A 23,664-nucleotide genomic window follows, 5' to 3' on the forward strand; every position below is an offset into this window, starting at 1 on the left:
TTTAAAAAATACAGATGTACACTCACTGGTGCAAACTAAGCCATCGAATAGAATATGATAATTTGATTGTGCACTTAGATCATACATATGGGTATTAAGTTTCTTTATAGAAGCTAAAAGTTGTAGGCCTACTGTATTCATTGATTGGATGGATTAATAGTTATTACCTTCTTTTTTTGAATGCCCTAATTTTTTTCCTTCTGTTTTCCTCAAAAGTCATCTGAATGCTGCAGTAAGAAAGTGTACTGCTCTGCACTTGGCTACTTTGGTAGAGAAGATTGGCGCTGGCCGCTTATTGTCTGGGGCGAAAGACGTCATAGCGAGAATTATCCCTGCAGTCTCCAAGTTGGCACAGGACGCTTCCCAAGAAACCAGGTTAGTACTGGGATCAGAACGAGAATTCTACAAAGCTTATTCAGTTTCCCAGATACTAATCTTTTGCTGATTCTTTTAGTCTCCTAGTCTGATACTCTGAAGTCAGCAAATGCTGCTAAATTGTAGAGTAATAGAAGCACTATCATGTTTTCTACACACAGACGGCCTTGTAAAATTGTGACCTGGTAAGATAAATGGTCGGTGTGCTGTGAGTTACGGGTCTCTCACTCACGGTTCTCTCCTGTTTTGGGGTCTGTTCTTTGTCTCAGGCGCTTGGGCCGGCGTATGCTGCTGTTCCTGTCCTCCCACCATGACTTTGATAAGATGGTGGAAAAGTGCATCCCTGCCAAAGACCTGGCAACCATCAGGAACACTGTCCTCACTCTGAAATCCAAGGTAGCGATTCATGTTTGGATACATGATGAGGATTTTTTTTTTATGCCATTCAGCCACTATGCCCCATGTTTACTCACTAAACAAAGCTTATTCACAAAACTTTTAGGTGAAACAGACTGCAATAAAAAAACCATCTAAACTGTGATGGTAGACATATATTGTAAACAAATAATAAAGTACAGGGCAGTGCGTGGCACCACACAGTGTATTTACAGTAAGGCATGCACAGTGTAGTCCCAGACCCAGTAGTTAAAGGACAGAGCATGGTTCAAAATGAACTGGCTTGAAACCTTTGGGATAGAATCAAAGTATGAAGCAATATGTGGACTTCAATATCATCACTCCATGTTTTGTGGTGATTCGTACGTGTGTATTCCCAGGAGAGGACAAAGGTGTCTAGGAATGCGAAGATATAAGATGCGTCAGCCTCGTCTGGAGCAGCAAGAAGCTCCAGCCGCACAGGTGGAGCGTCAGAACACGCAACGAATGAAGCGTAGCCTTAGGCACACGGTGAGGGACGTGAGCCCAGACGACGCGGCACCTCTGAAAGGTAACTGCTGATTTCGGCGAACGCTCCCCTCTTGTATCTTGAGAACCTTACCGTACCGCTTACCCGTGAACTCTATCCCAGCTGTGGAGTCATGCGTACCTCCTCCTCAGTTTGCCAGCAGGTGAATATTTAAACAGTTAATCAAAACAACAACAACAAAAAAGTGCATCCTGATTGGAACTGTTTGCAATTTTTGATGGTGTTGATGTTGGTTTAATTTGATTGCAGCCTTGTTCATTTTCTGTTTGGACACTATAACCCAATCCTTGTGTTTTCTCTCTTGTGTGTGTTCAGCAAAGACAGCAGCAGAGCACACATCCACAGCATTGCAGACAAGACAGAGTACGTCAAGCATCTCAAGGCCCTGCTGGGTTCAAAAGACTTCAGCGAGCCCATCAAGGGCATTGATCAGCTGGTGGCCCACTGCGAGGACAACCCATATATGGTCGTGGGCAACATGTTCCTGGTAACACATTTGAACTGAATTGATTTTTAATGTTTTCAGTAGCTTTCAGAAGTGATCTGTATGGGGGGTCATACGTTGGAGAACATTAAATGCTGGCACATCTGAAGAAATGTCAAAAGCTCAGATGCTTCAGAGTAGAAAATATTACAACAATCAGTTTTAACTATTACAGTGGAGGGCAGTCGTGTCCATTGTTAGTGTGAGCTTGTTTTACAATGTATGTGAAGATTTCACCCAAGCGTATCCTTGAAATTGCATTAAACCAAAGAATCCAAGTGAATGACTTATGAAAAAATCAGTCGGTTGAAATGAAAGGGCTTGAAATCAAATCAGCTCCAGGGCTTAACGGCACTGATATGGTGAGTGCCTGATGAATGCATGGGCGGCTTGCTCTATACCTCTCTTCCTCTGCTACAGGTATTTGATGCTTTCAAAGCACGACTGCAAGGTTAACCTCTATGCCTTGGAGGCCTTACAGAAGATAATCACACTGCTCAGAGACAACCTGGTCCAAGTGGTCTACATCTTAGTCCCAGCTATAGTGGACAATCACCTCAACTCCAAGAATAACGCCATCTACATGGCAACAATAGGTGCCATTCAAGCTCTCATCAATAACCTTGGTGGGTTCTTTTCTCTCTTTACAAAACATCTTGAAGGACACATGCCACTGGGCTTTAGAAAAACAACAACAATGATTGTGTTCTGTTTTACCTTTGTATCTTTTGATGAAAGGTTGCTAGGTTGGGGAAAAGGTTCACACAAATCAGTAAAAGAATGTTCTTGCTCTTTGGCTAGATGTTTGTGGTGCAGATCAAATGGAAATCTCCTTTCATATTAAGGCACAGTCCAATATAAAGAAAAAAATATTTCTGTAAGACTGACAGGAGATCTTGCATTATCTGACAGCAGATAGTTAAATAATGGAGTTTACAGTGGATGTGCTTAGGCTCTTTTGTTCAATATACAGTGTCTAATCTTTTGTGGTTGTGTATACAGAAATATTCTACAAATTCAAATACATTATCAAAAAACAATTCTTTCAGAAAGTAATTCCACTGATATGCTAAGAGATGCCAGAGATAAAAAAAAGATAAAAGATATTTACCAGAAATACTATAATTCCTATATTAATTAATAATATTTATAATATTGATAATAATCATTCCAGAGAGTTACCATAGTTACCAAATACTGTCACTTTAGTTGAATTAAATCTTTCTAGGTTAAAAAAATGCTTCTGTAATAACCCAGTGCTGTCCAGGGTTGATTTATTTATCTTTGTTCCTTTTAAATATTCTTTTTATAGAGCTGGTTAGGGAACTCTACCCCTGCAAGCCACAACTGGTTGAGCAGAAGGTGCTTCCTCTGCTCTGGTACCTCCTGGGGACCTCCAGCAACAGTGGTACGGTCCACGGGAGGGGTGGAAGCGTGAGAGGGGCCACTGTCCACCTATGCCAAGCCCTTCATGCCCACATGGGTCCGGCGCTGCTGGACTGCGCTGCTTCCCAACCTTCCAATATCCGCAAGAGCCTAAGAGAGTTTGTGAAGAACCTCCCGATCAACTGAGAGCTGCAAGCCAGACCTCCAGACCAAAATAAAGCCCAACATGGATTCTACTTGAAGATGGAGATGTTTGTGTATTTCTTACTGTGCCTGCACTTTAAATGAAAGAGAGAGGAAGAAAGTCAAACGTTTTTAACATTTTGAATTAGCAGAAAGCTAAATCCTTAAACTCAGAATTCCTTTTAAATAAGGAGCACAGATTTTAGCGAATCACATCAGGTTTAACATGCCTAGGAGCTCTGCTCTTTTTGCACTTTGAAATACTAACACTTATCATGATAACTGTTGTCATGGTGACTATAGATATATATTGTTCTATGATTGTTATTTTCTGTTGACATATCCTGAGGTAACTGTGCAGAATGTAATTTATCACATGCACAAGGAACAAGGATCTATAGTCTTTTTGTTGTTTGGTATGTGTAATGTGACTTTTCAATGAGGAGTCTTAAAAAATGAAAAAGCTACGACTCACAAAATTACTTTTGTATTCTATAGCCAGGGCTTAATTTGAGCCGGATCCTGCCGGAACAGGATCCAGGAACTCTCATTTTGAAGGGTGTGTTCCGGGAACTGTCTGCCTCGATCCAGTAACTTTCAAGCCTACTAATTATAAGTTATGAAGAAATCTGTATGCACTTCTGCACTTAAACACTTATAAAACACATGTAAATAATTTAAAAGTAATTTATATATACAAATTGGCTTGTTATTTTAACATTTGTGTGCCTAAGCGTTTTGTGATCCGGTGACATTGTGATTTTGTTTTGCGATCCGGTGACATTGTTGGCCTCTGACCCCTTGTCTCATGCCGCTGTTTGCGTTCTGGCATCGTTTGATTTTCAAAGTAAGCACTGTGTATAGCTAATAAGTGTAATGGCACAGTATTAACTTAACTCATTCTGTCAATAAAAGCTTGTTACTCCTATGATTGCAATTATATTTTTGTATGTGATAAAAACAATTGACAAACACATATAAAAACCAGAGGGCAGCAGATCATGTGAAAATATAATATTTGTGTAATTCACAACTTTTGGCCATGACTGTAGACCAGGATAATGACATTACAGAATTTCTTCACAGAGCCTCAGCCAGGTGGAGTCAAGTTTCAGGTGGAGTCAAGAGCACACCACCTGAAACAAAATTCAAGACAAAATGAGTCCCGCCTGTATATTTACAAAGTACGGTGATAAAGCTATTGAATCAGTTTCTTTAACATCCCCCCCCCCATCAGACTCCACCATGTCAAGAGTAGAGGTGCACTTTTCTCGCCACAGACATTCAGAGCCCAGTGCAAAATCATCACAGGAGGAAACCTTCAGACTCCAGATTCAAGACTTAGTCAATCACGTACCTCATCCCCAGGATGCATGGACGATGTCCCCTGAAAGAGAAAACAATTGTCTTAGATTAACAGTCATGGCCTTTTATTCTGAATTGGTCTTATGCTTGTTTCCCGTGTTAGACATCTGTGACCACTGAATTCTGTAACCAGAGACCACCATGCATGTGTCGTCAAGAAATAAGGTAGGGTCAAATCCTGTTAACTGCACATGGGTACTCAATCGTTGATTGTAGTTTATAAGGAAATTAAAGCTCATTTCAAAATGAATTATTTATTTAGTGTGTATTTCTTGATTAAGATATGTGCTTGTATATACTTAGATATTTGTTAATGACATATTTGGCATTCTTAGCGAGGAGCAAAGTAAAATTTTCATTGTATCTAAGGAAACCTGTTCCCTCTGTGCATGACAAACTCTGAATTTGAAAAGATTAGGTAGGCCTAAATGACGTTTTCACGCATGCAGACAATTATGTTTTACGTTGCATGAAAAAAATCTGTTGATTCTAAAGCTTTTGGTTAAACGTCAGCTTATTCATTTCCTATTTTCTACTAACAAATGCCTAGGGTGGTTCGTACGATTGATAACATTTCTTTTCTGACAAGAAGCAGCACTATCCAACTCCAATATTTATGAGTCTCTTGAACAGAAGTTGATGGTCACCGATACCGGTGCATCACCAGTTAAGGATGCCCTCGCCGGAATACCGAAAGGGTTCGCCCTGAAATATTAATAATCCCCTCAGTCTCTGCCATGTCATTAGTAGAGACGCACTTTTGTCACAATGTACTTTTGGAGCCCAGTGCAAAACATCACGAGAAACTTTATTGGTATATGCACAGTAAAGAAACGTGTTGCTCTGTACAACGAAATAGTAATAAAGGATAAAATAAGCATGCAACATTATGATAAGTATTCATAAATGGAAATGTAAACTAAACAGAAATATAAACTGCTAAGAAGTTTATGTACATACAGTCATTGTGCAGTAGCGAGCTACATTGCTTGTTGTCAGACTGGTATGAAAACCCAATAGACTCAGCACACTTACAAATTGTCTAAACACACTTGGCACTGCCACATAATCTCCTTTCTGCATTTGCCACATGTGAACCTTTTACAAAAACCACAACGCTTAGTGGCACGGTTACTCTTGCAGCCACACTTAACCTGGCACAATGCCCTTTTCCCTGTGTCAGGTGTGGGTTGTTGCTGCTGAAACTCTACCTTGGACACCTCCTTGGCTTCCATATGAGACTGTGCAAGTTCTGTTGCAAGCTTCACCAAGAACTCGGACCGTCTCTCTTTTACCCCAGTGCATGCTTGAAAAAGCACATGTGCATTCAGGCATGAAATGTCAATCATGTTATAAAACACAGCGACTGGCCAACGCCGTGTTCCTGAACGTACACTGTACTTTCGCACCATTTGGTCCATGACATCCACACCACATTTTAGGCTGTTGTAGTCTGTGATTGTGTTTGGCTTTTTTTTTCGGGTGTCTCCAATCTCCACCGTACTGTGCATGCTACTGAGGATGCAGACAGTCTTTTTCCGTCTGGGCGCGTAAACGGTCAGCGTGGCACCAGAGGTTGAAAACACCTGTGTACTAAATTCCTCACGGCCCAAATTCTTTTTGACAGAGTCTGGAAGCTCACGACGAATCTTGTTTACTGTGCCAAGGAGGGTGGTCTTCCGGCCCAGCAACTGCCTTGCTAGTGACAGTGAGGTGAAAAAATTGTCTGTGGTAACAGTTCTTCCTTGGTCCATAAATGGTTCCATAAGCTTCATCACCACATTTTCCGATAGTCTTTCCCCCACGGGACGACTGGAGTCTTTGCCAAGATATGGAATGATGTTGCATACATACTTGGATTTCAGGTCACATGCCACCCAGAACTTTATCCCAAACTTGTCGGGTTTTGTTGCAATGTACTGAAGAAAAGAGCAACGGGTCTTAGTTGGAAAAAGTTGCTCATCTATGGTGATATGCCTTCCTGGGTTGTAACAAGTGATGCAATTGGCAGCGAAAGACCCCCAAACATTAGAGATTGCAGCAAACCGGTCAGTTGCAGCTCGTTCACTGCGTGTGTACTTGTCGTCAAAGTGAAGGTGCTGCATGATGTTCTGGAAGCGGTTTCGCGACATAATCTTGGTGATTAAGGGCACTCCCAGTGTTGTAGACCATGAGTCATGCACCGCTGGAAGGCGCACAACACCTCGCAGGATGAGGATTGCAATGAACGCCTTTAGCTCAGCGAGGGACATGAACCAGTTTTCTTGCTGTGTCTGGCGTGCATGCTGGACAGTCCACCCCTGTATGATCCGAAGCATTTCAATAGAAATGAAACAGAGGAAACTCTCTAAGCGACTCGATACTTTCCGTAGGGCAAAAGCAGTTGGCTCTCCATTCGTGGTATTGCATTTACTTGGGCTTGGATGCACTCAGTCATGTCTTCCGATCTGTTCTTCATGCCACACTGTGCCGCCTTTTGCAGTCTCTGTCAGCCGCCCGTGTGTCTCCACGCGACCCCTCTTTACTGGTGATGAAGTCTCCTCATCTACAGGACCATATGTTTGAGATTTGATTAGTGAAAGGTTGAAATAATGTGAAATTGACAAACATAATATTTGAAACGTAGCCGGCGATTGGCGGGTTCACACACAAATAGGTATTTTGGCCTTAATGGGGGGGGGGGGGGTGTGCATAAATAAATTAATGTGCACAAAAAGATTCAATTGAGGCACTAAAGGCCCAAAACGATCAAAATGTGTATTGGGAAATTGAGTCAGATCAAAGAACTAAATCACATGCTGAGATCAGCAGTGTGTGTGTGTGTGTGTGTGGGGTCTTATGTATGTACTATTCAGTCAGTTCCAGTATTTGGCAAGTAAATGGAGCCCATGTAATACCATACTGATATTACAGTAATGAAATAAGACATTTTAGTGAAATAAAAGGTTCATTTCTGGTCAAGCAGTGCACCTTTTGTTATGAGATCTAATTGCAAAGTTATTTATCTCATTGATCTGACTCATACAAGACCCTTTATTTGTCTGTATTCTGCATAACCGGATTGCAGCATGAGTTTTTATGATTTCTTAGGTTTTTGGACAATGCAGCGACAGGCCAATTTGAACCAAACTTGGCATACCTGAAGGACCTGTCTATAAAAGGCTTTGAAATTGGGAGTTGATCAACATGTTTATATGAATTATAGCAATATAGGTCATATATGGCCTCAATGATATAATGGGAAAATGGACCCACCTGAAAATAAAAAAAATCCAACAATTTTTAAAAATAGTTTACCTACAGTGTCTACAGATTATGCCCATGCCACTCTTGCCATCATTGGATCAAATTCCTAGGACTAGTTCGAAAAGTGCTATTTTCAAACAATTGATGAATGTGACAAAACTACGCCTTTTTTAATAGGACTTGTAATTGCAAAGTTGTCAGGTGGACTGCAAGGAATCAAAAGAATCAAGTTTCATTTTCCTAAGCAAAGATTTGGAAAAGTTATGCATGATTCACAAATAGTGCCACCTAGTGGCCAAATGTTTCAAAACTGCACAGTGTGACAGTCCTGAGATGTGTGTGAACCCTAAATTGCAAAAATAGGTTTCCCCACACTACGTGTGTGAACCCCAATTATAATTCCAAAACATCTCAAGTATGCCACCTTGGAAGTAATGTAGGATTGTTTTCACACAGCAATACGTGGCATATATATATATATATATTTAAATAGTTTATCTTTTGAAAAAATGTCAATAGGTAAAGATATTTCTACATAAATTTATACAATAAACCCTCAACTACTTGAAATAGAATAATATTCGAGTAATTTTAACTTATCCAGATGGTACTTTTTGCAGTGTCTCTTCCAAAAACACAACACCCATAACTGACAAACAAAAATAGGAAATCTTACCAGAAGAGATTTCAGAGTCACTACTCGGATCAAGAGTTATTTCTCCTCCATCAGAGTCACAAGGGTCGACATGGTTGAGGACCACGTCCAAAGCCTGCTGTGTTCTGCAAACCTTTGCCATCTTTGCTTCTAAGTCGAGAGTAAGTGAAATATAGCAACATGGATTTTTATCCACATGTAGGTGGATACATACATAATAGTCATAATAGTTCACACTACCACCCATCACACCCATACCTGTTCACTGTTACCTGGTACCGGCATATTTCGATCTAATGGCTGCAACAACATTAAAAAAATATATAGAACCCATCTCAGTTACCTCCATTCTGTACATTTATAATATTGTAATATAGTACTAGAGTGAGAAACCTTTATTCTATTTTATTTCACCATTTCTTCTCCATCGGAGTCAATGGATCAACACAGTTCATACAATCACCCATCCCCCCCCCCGTTTAGCATTACCTAGTAGTGGCTGCATGTACATAAAGGATGGCTTTTATTAGACCTTTATTCTATTTTATTTCACTTAGCATGTAGCCAGATAGGCCATTTACTTTGGTGCAGTTTATTAAAGTCTATGCACTTTATTAACAAGTTTCCTATGTCTGCAGTCATCTCTCTCCATTATTAAACTGACAACGACATTATTTGAACTATAATCCTAAAACATCTCAAGTCTGCCTCCTTTGTACTAATTTTGGATTGTTCTCACTGCAAAAGGAGACATGCTGATTGGTCAAAAATAGCTAAAGTTCTGATTTTTTCTTAAAGGGTTTTTTTCTTCTCCATCTGAGTCAATGTATCAACATAGTTCACACAATCACCCATCCCCCCGTTTAGCATTACCAAGTAGTGGCTGCATGTACATAACAAAGGATGGCCTAAACATTTGGCCTGCGGGCCAGAGTTTGGACACCTCTGCATTAGGCCATCATGTCCATTAGTGCAGTTTTCATTAGCCTGCAGCAAATTCTGAAAATACTAATGAATATGGCCTGCAGCAAATTCTGAAAATACTATTGAATATGGCCTGCAGCAAATTCTGAAAATACTATTGAATATGGCCTGCATAAGGAGCATGAGCTCAACTCTGCCTGGCCTAATGGGATGCAAATGACCCCAGCACTGCCATTTGGCACTCTCTGCTAGAAGGAGTCGTATGAAAATGCTGGTAGTTGCAGTGTTAAAAGATTACAGTACCTTTAACAGTCACTACTACGACAAATTAACAGAATTGTTGTGCATTTGTCAACGTACCAGAGGTGTCACACGTCGAAAAGGCTCTGACAATACGGCTTTTAGCAACGGCAAACATCAACTACGGAATAGAATAGAAAAACCGGTAACGTCTAAACAAATGCTTACCAATTGCTGCAGCGCTTCAACAGCTACTTGCAAGGAGCCCCTTTCCTGCTCAGAAGAAAGATTGAAATGTGGCCAAGACAGGCCAAGATGGTGGTTTTATATTGTGAGTTCTCGAGGACCCTTAGGTATCCTGATGAGGCGCCTATTCAAAACATCAACGAGTGTATCAAAATAAGAGTTCACTGTCACGTCAAACGTTTGTTTGTTTTTGTTTCTGTTGCATGTTTTATGTGTTGTAGTGTGATCACTGTTTTCAGAGTGTTTGTCTGTATATCTTACCTTGTAGGGACTTCTGCAAGTAAGGGCCAGAATAAATGGCATGTAGACATTTGTAATTAAACATTACATGCATCATACAAGTGATTCAAATAAAATAAGTATATATTATATACATATAATATATACATATACAAATGATATATACTATATAATATATATTATATACATATATACAAGGCAAGGCAAAGTTTTTGCAGATGTTGGATGGGAGGACTTGGCAGTTTGGAAGGGTAAGTCCAGTGTGGATTAATACATATTTAGGTGTTCTTTAGGACTTTTAATTTTAACTTATTAAATTGTAACCTTGCTAATTGGGAAGATACATGGAGACATGTTCCAGAGAAGCTCCATGGAGTACTCATTGTGCAAGTTTCAGTGTGACAAAACTTCACATGCTTCACTCTGCTTGTACCCCGAACATGACTGCCGTTTGTGCAGATGGCAACAGAAAACTCTATAGGTTTTGACAGTCAGCAGGGTAAAACTGCTTTATGCATAATAAATGTATGTAAAATGTATGCAACTGTAGGTATCGGGGGCGGACTGGCATACATTACTACCAGGGATTTCCCCGGTGGGCCAAGGGGAAGTATTGTTTCCATTCTAATGGGAGGTAAAAGTTAATATGTTTTACAAAACCCCTTAACCTGGGGGGTATTCCACGAAGCGAGCTAACTCAGTAAGCCGGGCTTTTTAAGACAAGCCTGGCTCATTTTGCTCAAATTCGGTTCCACGAAAGAGGCTAGACTTGAGCCTCGCTCAGTTACTACAGCAACATATACGTTTGAACTAACCTGCTCCGTACCAGGCTAGAGTTGAAGCTTAGCTTAGCGGGACCGCTTCTATTGGCTCAGCAGCGTGATGTCAGTCTCGCCATCCGGGAAACAAAATTGAGGAACAAGGTTCCGCTGCAATTCTATCCATTAAATTGCTGTGGATGTAGCATATCATATCATATATTTTTATACATTTAATGGAGTACTGTAATTATTAGTTTGGAATGATTGCAGGTCATTATTATCAAAATGTAATAATTATATTTCCAAATGCAATTTATATTTCGATCTTCAGAGTACATATTCATTGTTAATCAGCGAGGTTTTTGCACATTTTAATGTATTGGTTTAATCTTAACAAATTCAGGTCAGTGTAAAATGGAATACAGTGTCTAATCGCAGTTATGGTCAACAAACATACATTAGCATAAACACTATATCACAAAAATACAATTCTTTGTACCTGAGTATTAATAATAACTGAGTAATTTAGGTGAAGATACTTTTAGGTATATATTTATCCCCACACTTCCTCTTTTGTGTTCAAATTACAAGCAAATCATATCACTCCGCAATTCACATATGTTCAGTATAAATAATGTAAATGTGTGGTTAACTTAATGGTGCAAAAAGGAAATTGATACAGACAACTACCTTACCAAGATTTTCATACAGGTGATACAAATAATCCAAAATGTATGCTATAAAAGAACAGCTAACAGTGAAGGCTGAAGGCTGATTGACCATGGCATGCCCATTTGTAGAAAATCCAGTAGATGAGGGAGCGTGTATAGTGCACAGAGCATTCATGCTACCAGCTCCAAGGTCATTCCAGGACAGGACAGATCCACTGGGCTTTCCGGATGACTACTTATTTGAGCACTACAGGTTCAGAAGACACAGTATTATATATCTTTGTAAATTACTGGGGCCATATATTGAGAAGAACACTAGACGTAGTAGAGCTCTTACCAAACCCCAAACAGTCTGTATCGCTTTGCACTTCTTTGCCAGCGGCGCATTTCTGTACAGCGTTGGGTATGCAGAACATCTTAGTAAGGCGACGGTCTGCTGCGAAATTCGATAGGTTTGTCTTGCGCTTAAGCGTTTCCTTAATATATTCATTAAATTCCCTGGTCACAGAGGCATCCTTCCCATAAAAGAAGCTTTTTCAGAACAGCAGTAACTTGGAGTTAAATTTATATGACTTTAAAAGAGACTCTTATCCAGAGCACTTACCGAAGTGCTCTGTATTCATCTTGATCAACTATTTCATGCTAAAATTCATTCAATTCAAAACAAATTGAATTCTCCAGGATTTCCAAATGTCATTGGTGCTATAGACTGCACTCACATCAGGATAAAGGCTCCATCTGGACCCATGGAGGCAGACTATGTGAACTGAAAATCATTTCACAGCATCAATGTACAGGTACATGCAAGTTTTGCCCACCCAACAGAAATTGTAAAGCATGTCGCTCCATGGGTTTGAACAACTTTCACCCTTTGTCACTTTTGCCATTGTTCTAGATGGTTTGCACCAGCCAATTTCTATTCTCCAACATTGAAGCAAAATGGCCCGGCTCGGTGCACAATATTTCGTGCCTCCTCACTGGCACAGAGGTTTGCCGAAGGTAAGAATACTCCAACCACACAAAATAGTGCAGATTTGGCCTCAGTGTTTAACTCTACTCCTTATAATTGTAGGTGCTTTTCCTGGCTTACTGCTTGGGGATAGGGGTTACCCCTGCCAACCTTTTCTCCTTACCCCATATGCAGACTCTACAACAGATGCCGAGAGGAGGTTCAATCGTGCACATTCAAAGACAAGGGCATGCATTGAGATGGCATTTGGACAGTTAAAGAGCAGATTTAACTGCTTGCGCCATCTCAGAGTGACCCCTGAGAGAGCCTGTGACATTAAAGCAGCCTGTGCAGTTTTGCACAAGGTGGCAATACTGCAAAAAGGAGTAATGCCAAGAGTGCAGTTGGACTCTCCTGTCTGACCCCTGGATACCTCCCGGACTCTGCCCTCGCCTCTCGACCCTGGACCGCACTGACCACCGCTCCCACGCTACTGCTCTGCACCTGCCATACGTCACTGTGCTCATCGTGTGGCTAGTTACACAGAGTTATCCTAATAAAGATCGTGTTATTCCGCATCAGGATCCCTCTCAGCGTGTTCTATACGTTACAAAGACAGAAGTGTTACCGCCCGGTCTAGGTCAGACGGTAACAGCGAATTAATGTTGGAGTGATTGAGGAGTGAAATATAAAGGGGAACCGACAACACGTTCAATAACATGTATTTGGACCACATGAAAATGCAGAAAATGCAAGATGTAACAAGCATTGGCTTAGCACCACTGACTTCAGGTAGGCCACGCTGAAAACGGGAAAAGAAAACTACCTGGTGCTAAGCGACTTCTTTTAAACTTACACAACAACAACCAAGAAAATAAAAGAGAACACTACATAACAAACACAACTACGCAAAAACAGAAACACAGTCCACCACACACACACACAAGAACAAGGGGCAGTCTAACAAGTCTCGATTACGGTTAGCAGATGTGTATATATATCCAAAGTCATCCCCAAAACAGGGAGATCAAACGAGGAGAGCCTGCCACTCTCTCCTGCCGTCTTCACCCCCAGGAAGCCTTTTGTAGCTGTGGACTGGGACTGACTTGTCAGGCACCACCCAGAACCATGTGACCCCATCATCCCGGGCGCACCTGAAAGAGATTACAACACAACACACATTCCACAGCACATCACGCTCCCTCGGGAGAACAGCACAATCACACAGCAACAACTCATCACGCTCCCGTAAGAGAATAGTACAATGTGTACAGTAATAACTCATCTCGCTCCTGCAAGAGAATAGTACATATCAGGGTACATATCAGGACCTAACAGAAGTATAGTCAAGATTGAGAAGTATTTATTCATGTTGAACTGCATAACTACTACTCACTTGTTCTCTTGTAGAGGTGTGAGCTCTGGACATGGAGGTCTGAGGGTCTTCTCTCTGTTCTTCCATTTCCTTTAAACACAACACAAATCATGAGATCACACAGCACATTAACAGACAGATACATAGACACACACGACTTACAGCTGGCCTTTCTGAACAGGCAGAAATTTCTTTCTGGTTGCTAAAATATTTTATACAGTTATTTAAAATGGTGTTTTACCTTTTCCTGCATATTGGACTAATCAACTGTACTTACCATTCTGGAGTATATTTTTATATTTCACCTTGACCTGCTGCCACGTTCTCTTAACCCCGCTTATGTTACTTCTAAATCAGGAAATTATTAAATAACATTATTAATTTACTATAACACTTTTAAAATGCCAATGAATGGATTAAATTATATGCTCACGCATTTAGTCTGTCTGCAATATTTTGCCAGACAGCTTCTCTGACTTTATGAAAACAGGACGTGTTGCCATTCTTCGTAATAATGTATTTATATTCCTCATACAGACGTATAAGTAGCTCATGTTCAGCAGAAGAAGCAAAAAAGCTGCTCGTTCCTTCAGCTCTTTCGACATTTTCTTGCCTTTTCGAATATCGATTAGTGAGGCTGTGTAAATACTGTGTGCACGCGCATGATCGCCGATTACAAAAGCCTGGCTTGAATTAGCGGGAACAGGTTGCGTCTGGATTTCGTTAGTGGAACGGAACTAGACGGAAGTGAACTGTTTGGTTAACTCAAGCGAGGCTCACTCTAATAAGCGCCGCTTTCATAAGCTCGCTTCGTGGAACAGCCCCCTGTTCTTTGACCATCATGTGTGTTTATTTTTTCAGGTGAGGGAATGTGGGATTTACTGTTGAGGTTCAAAGATACCTGACTGACCCAATAGTTCCACGGTTTATCTCCACCTCTATCAGCTTGCACTGGAATTTTTATGTACACCAGTCTCCTCAGTGCTGTGTGAGGCTTGAAAAATTGTGTCCCAGCACAGTGGAACAAATCCTCTTTTTGAATAAAAACTGAAAACAAAGATGCTAATGTCCACAATCACTAAAATCACTAATAAATCAAACTTGTTTTTCCACAAGCACTTTTGTTATTTTTACATCCATACATAAACATTCACGATATACGTATACATATTAAAAAATGTGATTAATTTTAAAAAGTGTAAAAATAAGAACCCAAACCAGCTAGATATATAAGAAACAACAAATCACAACAAACCAAACAGATTTCCTTTATTGACTTATTGACAAAACGTGAAAAACTTTAATGAAACAATATGGAGTTAAAGGCTAAAAATGAATAAATAAAAGACGCTGCTTTCACTGTCCACCAGATGGCGATAATGTCCACTGCTTCATGAAGTTAACCTTTTTCCGGTACAATGGCCTAGGTGCACGCACCACTTCCTCGTTGGTGTCAGGATGCTACCGTATTTCCGGTTGGTATGCGGAAGTGTCGATGTCATGGCCGAGTCTAAATTCACAAGGTGCCTGTTGGAGTTCCCGAAATTTACCATCAACGATGTGCGTCGTATTGTCAGAGCATCAAGTACAACGACACAGAGTCAACTTGAAAAGGGTTTCAAGTTCTACGTTTCATCCTACCTCTGCAATTTTGAAGGTAAGTGGCCGACGCTAGTTAGCTAGCTAGCCTGAGGTGGCAGTCTAATGAAGTGATGTTGTTTTTAGTAACGAACCAACCTGTCCTAGTACTAGAAATGCCTTTTTAAAACATGTTTGTATTTCTGATGGAAGTATCAGGCAAAAGTAAGGCTAACGAGATAACAGTGAGGGCTCACTGCTACAGATCTATGAAGAAAACAGATACGCCACACCAGCTGAGAGTAGGACTGGTTAAAATGACACGAGTTCTGTTCAGTGTCACGTTCAAAGTTCTGTTGAACAAGTTCAAAAGTGAGTTCAACACAAGTTCAATCTTTTATCCTTGCTCTTACTTCACGTAAGCTGTGATAACCATAGGCATTGGTTTTCAAAGCTTACAATGGTAGCCAAATGCAGAGTAGCTGAGTGGGAATCATTAGCAGTCTATTTTGCCTATAGTAAACAAATGGGAGTTTATTTTACAGTTCGAGCTATTGTTATCTACCTCTATGACTCAAAAGCAGAATATAGTCCACCTCAGCTATTCTTCAAACTGCATTTTCTAAAATCTGTCAATCTGTCTTTCAAATCTTTCATCTTAACTTCTTTATTAACATATGGCTGCAACACTTACACCTATTAACATATTCTGATAACACTCTTCAAGAAGCAGTTGAAGTAAAACCTGCACTGTTCTGTTGTTGGTGGTGGAAACAACAAAATAATATAAATATAAGTAGGCCTGTTTCACTCCTATGTGTAAGCATTTCATCTGGAGTGAAAATGAAGTTTAAATCTAAAATATATTTAGTTTATAGTTGCTCACTGAACTAGTAGATTGAAACATGCACAACACTGTAGAATAGAAAGACAGTATAGCCAAGTGTTTTAAGAGTGATGCAAAACAGCACAAACATTACATGAGACAATAGACAAGTGACATTCACCACTACCAACATGATGGGACAGATATTGCGCCTATTGACATTGCTGAAGTCTTCTTTTCAAGATATTAAATATTGCCTCTTGTGTATTTCAGATGACATTACGTGATTCAATGCCAGTTGTGCTCATTAAGAGCAACTGCTCTTGTGTTGCTAGTTGCGGAATCTGCAAACACTTGGTTGCATTGCTTTTCCAGACTGCTCATTATTCTGAATCTGGCATGTCTGTCGTCCCTCCTGTCCTTTCATGCACACAGACAGAACAGAAGTGGCATAAACCACCAACAATGGTTTGTCTTATTTCATTATTTAATGTTAGTTAATGTATCACAGTCACTTTACTAACACCATCTTTTAAATTAATAGGGGGTGAAGCCTGGACCCGTGGATGCCATGGTTGTCCTAAAGCCAAAACCAGGTGCTACTACAGCCAGTGGAGTTAGGTATGTAGTACCAAATTTAATAGGCAGATTACAGTGTGTGGTTAAAAATATATATGCTTTTGATCATCTGATAAGACGATCTGATCTGTTCTCTTCAAAATTTAATTTAGCTTTGTTGTACTTCAGATTAGTGTTGTCAAAAAAATTGATATATCGATACGTATCGATACTGAACATTCTGAAACGGTACAATACTCGTTTCCCTTAAGTATCGATTCTTTTTACATAAAATGCGCTTTCGTTTGACCCACCCAAGCTGCCGTAATGCACAGGACAGTTTGTAATGCTAATATGGCAGCTTAAGCAAACGCAGTGCTGTTGGATTCGAAGCAGATACAGATGGAAAACTGAAGGACTTGAACAAGCCCGTTTGCAAGCGGTGCTTTTGGAACATTTCAACGAAGGGCGCTAAAGCCTGGTTGAGTGACCATAGCGCTCGACTCCGCGCGCACCTCGTGCGAACCTCCGCGAGCGGTGGAGGCTTTATACTTTCCGCTTTGCAGTGTTGTCCGAAACTATATGTGGTAGTATAAAAGAAACACCCCTCAAAACAGGGGAATGAACACTTACCTGACGAATTTTAATGCTGCTTTGTGTTTCAGGTTTGAAAAGTGCTGCAATTTAGGCTAAAGTACTTGAAAATGTTGAAATTGTAACTACTTCATTTCACAACAAATATCTGTCTGACTGAACAGTTTTCATGTATTACATTAACAAATACGAGCCTCTTGTAATTCCAGGATGAAACATGAGAGAACGTGAAGACGTTAAGATTGGGCGTTTTGAAAATAAACAACCATTAAATAATGTGATTAAAAGCGCAATATTTCGAATCATTTCGAGTATATGTATAAATATTTAACTTAATTAAGTTTAACGTGCTGGGAAATATTGGTACAAGCGCTTGAATTGAACCCTGCAAACATGACTTTGTTCATTGCGCTGAGGCGCGGCGCGTGCGAAGTTACAAAATTCGAGAGGTGCACGACCTCGCGTGCGCCGTGCTTCAGCGCGATGAACAAAGTCATGTTTGCAGGGTTCATACACCTTGTGGAATTCAAACACTTGTATGTCACTTTCAAGGTCCATTTCAATATTTCCCAGCACGAGCAAAGACACTTTGTCAGATGTTCAAAAGACGTCCACTGAAAAGCCAGAATGAAAGTTTTAGCGACGTCTTTTTTAAACGTCTATTACTGCCGTTCAGTTGCAGTTTTTGCACGTCCTGACATCCAATAAAGGTCCTAGTCAAACGTTCAGATAGAAAACTCGTCATAGACGTTCATGTTAAGTTAAAAGGTTAAGGTCCTAGTCACACTGTCAGATTTTGAACGTCCACCAGACATGCAAAAAAGGGTCTGGACTGACCGACGTGATACAGACTTGATTTTAACGTCTTTCTGACGTCGCATGTTTGTTGGGATAAGTTAAATATTTATACATGTACTTGAAATTATTCGCTTTATCATCACATTATTTAATGGTTGTTTATTTTCAAAACACCCAATCGTAACGTCTTCACGTTCTCTCATGTTTCATCCTGGAATTGCAAGATGCTCGTATTTGTTAACACAAAATAACTGTTCAGTCAGACAGATATTTGTTGTGAAATGAAGTTACAATTTCAAGCATTTTCCAACACCTTTTGTGGCCTTGTCACAGTCACACCTTATTGAAGAGGCACCAAGATCCAAAAGTGCTACACCTGAGTGGCATTCACTTAGGAGAGAAAGAGTAACTGCCTCACATTTCAGAGAGGTGAGCCACGTTAGAGGTCCAGGTGCTGCAGAAAGGATAATCCGAGGGACACGACAAACAGCACATGTGAAGAGGGGACTTGAAATGGAAACAGAGGCCTTAAAGGACTGTGCAGTTCTGAAAAACTTGAACTTAACCAAGTGTGGGCTAGTGATTCATCCAGATGCCTCTTGGCTGGGTGCATCACCTGATGGACTTGTATATGACCCACTTGAGCGTCCATCATTTGGGCTTGTTGAAATTAAGTGCCCAAATCCACAAAGCTATGTAGACTGCAAATTCCTCAAAGTGGCACAAGGCCTACACAAAATGAAGGAGAGCCATTGTTATTATTGGCAAATCCAGTTCCAGTTATTGATTACTGGTATGCAGTGGTGTGATTTAGTTATCTGTGCCCATGATGATATCTTTATGCAGCGAGTTTACAGAGATAGCAGTGTATTAGAAGAGGTGAAAAGGAGGTGTGACATGTTTTTCTTTAACACTTACATGCCAAAATACCTCTCTATGCCCAAGCAATAGAAAATCATAATGAAGACATGAACTCATGAACAATTAAAACAATTTCAATTTATTCTGTCAATTGTATTACTATTGTATTTGTTTCATTTTTTACAAATACAGTAAAAGTTAAGAAATACATAATGTTGTATTGTGTTGTCAATTTTACATATAAAAGGGAAAGCATTTTATACAATTAATCATATTGCACTGTACCTTAACATTGCAGCCAATATTTACAGACTAGCATGACCTAAAGCAGGGGTCGGCAACCTTTTTGACTCGGAGCCACAAAAGCAAAAATAATTGGAAATTTATTTCAGTGACGATGACATGTCACTCAAGCGAACCGAAACTAAATACCGGACATTTGTGAAATTCCACCCGAACATTTTTTTAAGTCTCAAAAATAATATACGGTAATTAAATACTCATTAATTTTATTCAAAAGCTGAGCCGCATCAGAGGGATCAAAGAGCTGCATGCGGCTCCGGAGCCGCGGGTTGCCGACCCCTGACCTTAAAGGGATCATTTTAAGGTTAGAGAAAAAAATAAATAAATCGCCGTAATTCACATTACATCATCTGTCTAATTCTGGATTGAGATTAGCCATTGTTTGCCCAGGCTTTTACCAAGGGGCCATTTTGATAATTCACCAAAAGACAGGCAACAGTAAAAATTTGGTTTATGCTCCCTGTGATTGAAAGGGGGATCACTGTGCTGAATATTTTATGTTCTTTGACTCTGCGAATCACACGCTCAACATGGACTCTCAGTCTTGCAATGGACTGTGACGTTCTGATCTCTGACCTAGACAGTTGAGCTCTCTTTGACAGAAACGTGGGTATGTGGACTTTGCATGGAACGCAGTCTTCAACAAGGAAACCCTTGTCCACCATGATGGCCATAGATGGGTCAAGGAGGGCCACAATGCCAGACTGCTTTAAGATCTCTTTATCACTGATAGCACCTTGATAAAGAGAAGACACAAAGGTCACTGCGCCATGAGGGGCTATCCCAAGCAACCATTTGAATGTACAGTGTGATTTATAAGTGGAAAACACTTCACTCTGAAGGAGAAGGGAATTTGGAGTTTGACATCTCAGTTCTGTGGAATCTAAAATTATTTGAGTGTCAGCGTAGTCCTGAAACACATCTGGGAGGTGAGTTTTCACAGTGTCCACATCTAACCAAACATAAACAGCTCCCAATACAGTATAAAGGAAGTTGGCCCAGGTGTTAATACGACTAACAGTTGACCGATGGATTCTAAATCTATGGGCCAAATCCTTTTGCATCAGTCCCAATGACGGGTAGTACATGAAGAGAAAAATCTCATCAATTGCTTGAAGAACCTGGGGAAAAAATACATTATCCTATTGTCATATTACATTATGACTATCAAAACTTCTTTTGATGTAAAGATTAATTTGAAAATGATGACATAACATGCTTTGTATGGACAACAGGAAAACATTTACCGTTGTACTGGCAGAGTGAGGGACCTGATCAGTCTTCTCAACAGTCCGTGCGCTTGTAACCCGTATGATGATGTGGGTGGCTGGCTCTATTTGCTTCCAAAAGCCCATCAGGTGGGCATGGTTTGCAAATCTGTGGAATATAAAAGTTATATATAAAGTTATATAATCGCTATTTCATTCACAATGTATTTCAGACACCAGAGAAGGCCCATCCGTATACTGTGTCCTGCCATATTTTGTATTTACCTGGTAAAGAATCGTATGTCGTCATCAGAGGCAGAAAACCGCTCCAAACAGAACTTGCTGCGGACAGTTAAGTCTTCGATTTGTTTTCGGAGCCTTGATATCTCCTCGCGTAGCTCTTCATTTTCATTGAGGGAGAGATCAAGCGCAGCAGGCTCATTACTGACGCAGTAGTCATGTTCATGACACGGTAAGGGGTCATCATCATCATGGTCAATCTGCATCTCTGTTAGATCAGTGTTGGGTGGACGCTCTGTTCTTTCCCATACTCCAGATCATGGAGTTGGAATAGTATAGTTATTCCATTGAAATAGCACAGGAAAAGCTCCAGGTCGCAGTCGTCGTCGTCCAGCAGGAGTGGGAGGTTCGAGCAGATCAGCAGCGATAAAATGTCGCAAACACACTCGGGAAGTACTCGTGACGATAAAATGATCTCTCCTGATCTTAACCACCCATTGTTTCTGCAGTTCTGAGTCCTTTGGAAAGGTGTGGAAGCTCAGGTAGGAATTACACCTTGTCGATGCTGTGCAGAATGGCACACAGCAGTGGTGGTTGGACCTGCTGTCTGTACGTTGTTGAAACGATACTTTTTTTTGTTTACCCGTCATGTTTAGGACACATAAACGGACAGGAGATGAAGCAAACATCATCATCAAGGTTGGCAAGCTATCAAAACATACCAACTCAAAGGGTTAACATGATATCAGGCTCATGGGACAAAAATGATGGGAAACAAACACAAGTTGTAATATCCACAACATTAACATTTTCTTAATCCAAAATCGGCGCTCTGAACCAAACCTCGTCTTTATCAAGTCTAAACTAAACTTATAAAGGAGCAGCAGCAATAACTAAGCATTATATACCAGCCAAAGATAGAAGCTGTAGGTGGTTAGCGCCTAAGGCCAAGAAGCTACAGGGGCTAGCTAAGCAAACTAAAAGGCACAGGTGGTTAGAGAGCAAAGCTAAAGGTTGCACTCCAGTTATGTAGCTTAACTAAATCCCCAACCCATAAAACTCCGTATACAAGTGAAACATACCTGCTTTAACCCCGTCAAAACTACTAATGGCTCAGTTCTGCTCCCACAATAGTACTGCACCAGGAGGCGCCTCGTCTGGGCCTCTCCCTCGATATAAGAGCAGGACTAAACACTTAGTACTGGACACTAGTCTCACATTTAAAAGCAGAATACATGAGTAAAAATGCACCGTACCTTACAACAGCGAACACTCCGTAAAGTCGAGCTCACGCTCCAACCCTGTCGTCCCGTTGTGCTGCTTAGCTTAGCCACGCTATTGCTGCAAGGACCCCATGGTGCCCTTATCACATGCCTGATTACAGGCACACTGCAGCCTGTAACTACTCACTCCTCCCATACCAACAAATCTGTGGAGGGAGCTAAAGATCAGGGTGATGGCAAGGAGACCCTCCAACCTCCAAAGAGTTGGAGCTCATCACTAAAGATGAATGGACAAAAATACCAGTGGAGACATGCAAAAAGCTGGTCAGCAATTACAGGAAGCGTTTGATTGCTGTAAATAAAGGCTTTTCTATTAATTATTGAGAAGGGTCTGAATAATTTTGGACATGCTACTTTTTGTTCAAATGTGAATAAAAGCTGAGAATTTTTTTTCCCCACAATGATGCCTCTTGTACATCATCGTATTATCTCCTGGGAGATTTCCAGTCAAAAATATAATTTCTGGTTAAATAAAAGTAAATTTAAGTCAAAATTTGACAGGGGTATGACTGTATATATATATATATATATTAGGGGTGGGACGCGATCAAAAAAATTAATCGAATTAATCGGAAGCTTTGTAATTAATTAATCGAAATTAATCGCATTTTAATCGCATTTCAGTATTTAACATGAGAAATATTCATTTAAGTTTGAATGATGAATGAATCAATGAACATAATCATAAACTTCAACATCTTGTTTATTTTTCCACCAGTCTACTACGAAGACCAATATATGTGTAGTGTGCAGAAAACAGTTCAGAACATTGGAAATTCTGACCAAAAATGTTGTTTAATTTAGGGAGTTTTGCTCAGGATATTGGAAGAATTGAAGTAAATCAGAAGATGTTTTTAATACCATTTTAGATGGTAGACTTTCTTTAATTTCCCAGGCCTCTGCCACAGGCATCTCCATAGTGCCTAGAAGTGGTCTTCTGCATGCTCAAAGCAAATGACTGGATCTTCATCATCTATAGATTCATCATCTATAATATGAGCTGTCACACCAAGATCATTCTTGTTGCTAACAGAGGTCCAGTGATCCCCAGTCAGAGCCACATTTGTGGCACTCTTCACAATAACCTGTTTTAATTCTTTCCTCATCATACAGCTGCTGGATTTTCTTCGACATTGTCTTTCTGGGGTGAGTTTCCCAAAACGTTCTTACGTACGAGGTTAAGAAGTACTTGGCGCTAAGAACGTTTTGGGAAACTCACCCCTGGACGGTAGTTCGTAACTTGCATCAGTTGACGCAATTCGCAGCGCTTCTTGTAAGCATTTATCTTCGACCACAGGGAGCGGACAACACAAATAATGTGACGCATCATGTATAAACGCGTGCGGAGTCGCGCGCCATTCGCGAAAGTTTAATCCAGTCTTAATGGTCC

The 23,664-nt window shown here is 40.4% G+C and overlaps 1 protein-coding gene, 2 long non-coding RNA genes and 1 other non-coding gene across 4 annotated transcripts; 1 reads left to right on the top strand and 3 right to left on the bottom strand.

The window, feature by feature from the left end:
- Window positions 1-4,579: 4,579 nt before the first annotated feature.
- On the bottom strand, window positions 4,580-4,670 carry LOC143523712 (small nucleolar RNA SNORD88). Its single transcript, XR_013133457.1, has one exon. It is a non-coding gene; the product is annotated as a small nucleolar RNA SNORD88 (small nucleolar RNA).
- An 8,685-nt stretch (window positions 4,671-13,355) lies between these two features.
- Window positions 13,356-15,382, bottom strand: LOC143523491 (uncharacterized). Its single transcript, XR_013133362.1, has 2 exons — window positions 14,047-15,382; window positions 13,356-13,804 (listed from the first exon to the last, which is right to left on the bottom strand). It is a non-coding gene; the product is annotated as an uncharacterized LOC143523491 (long non-coding RNA).
- A 172-nt stretch (window positions 15,383-15,554) lies between these two features.
- LOC143523490 (uncharacterized) lies at window positions 15,555-19,240 on the top strand. Its single transcript, XR_013133361.1, has 3 exons — window positions 15,555-15,682; window positions 16,805-16,897; window positions 16,974-19,240. It is a non-coding gene; the product is annotated as an uncharacterized LOC143523490 (long non-coding RNA).
- A 118-nt stretch (window positions 19,241-19,358) lies between these two features.
- LOC143523489 (uncharacterized) lies at window positions 19,359-22,402 on the bottom strand. The gene is made up of 3 exons (XM_077017985.1): window positions 21,037-22,402; window positions 20,791-20,920; window positions 19,359-20,664 (listed from the first exon to the last, which is right to left on the bottom strand). The coding sequence occupies exons 1-3, from the start codon at window positions 21,255-21,257 to the stop codon at window positions 19,915-19,917; spliced, it is 1,101 nt and encodes a 366-aa protein (XP_076874100.1). The 5' UTR covers window positions 21,258-22,402; the 3' UTR covers window positions 19,359-19,914.
- Window positions 22,403-23,664: the final 1,262 nt, after the last annotated feature.

Source organism: Brachyhypopomus gauderio, chromosome 9 (assembly GCF_052324685.1).
Source record: "Brachyhypopomus gauderio isolate BG-103 chromosome 9, BGAUD_0.2, whole genome shotgun sequence".
NCBI classification, from domain to species: domain Eukaryota; kingdom Metazoa; phylum Chordata; class Actinopteri; order Gymnotiformes; family Hypopomidae; genus Brachyhypopomus; species Brachyhypopomus gauderio.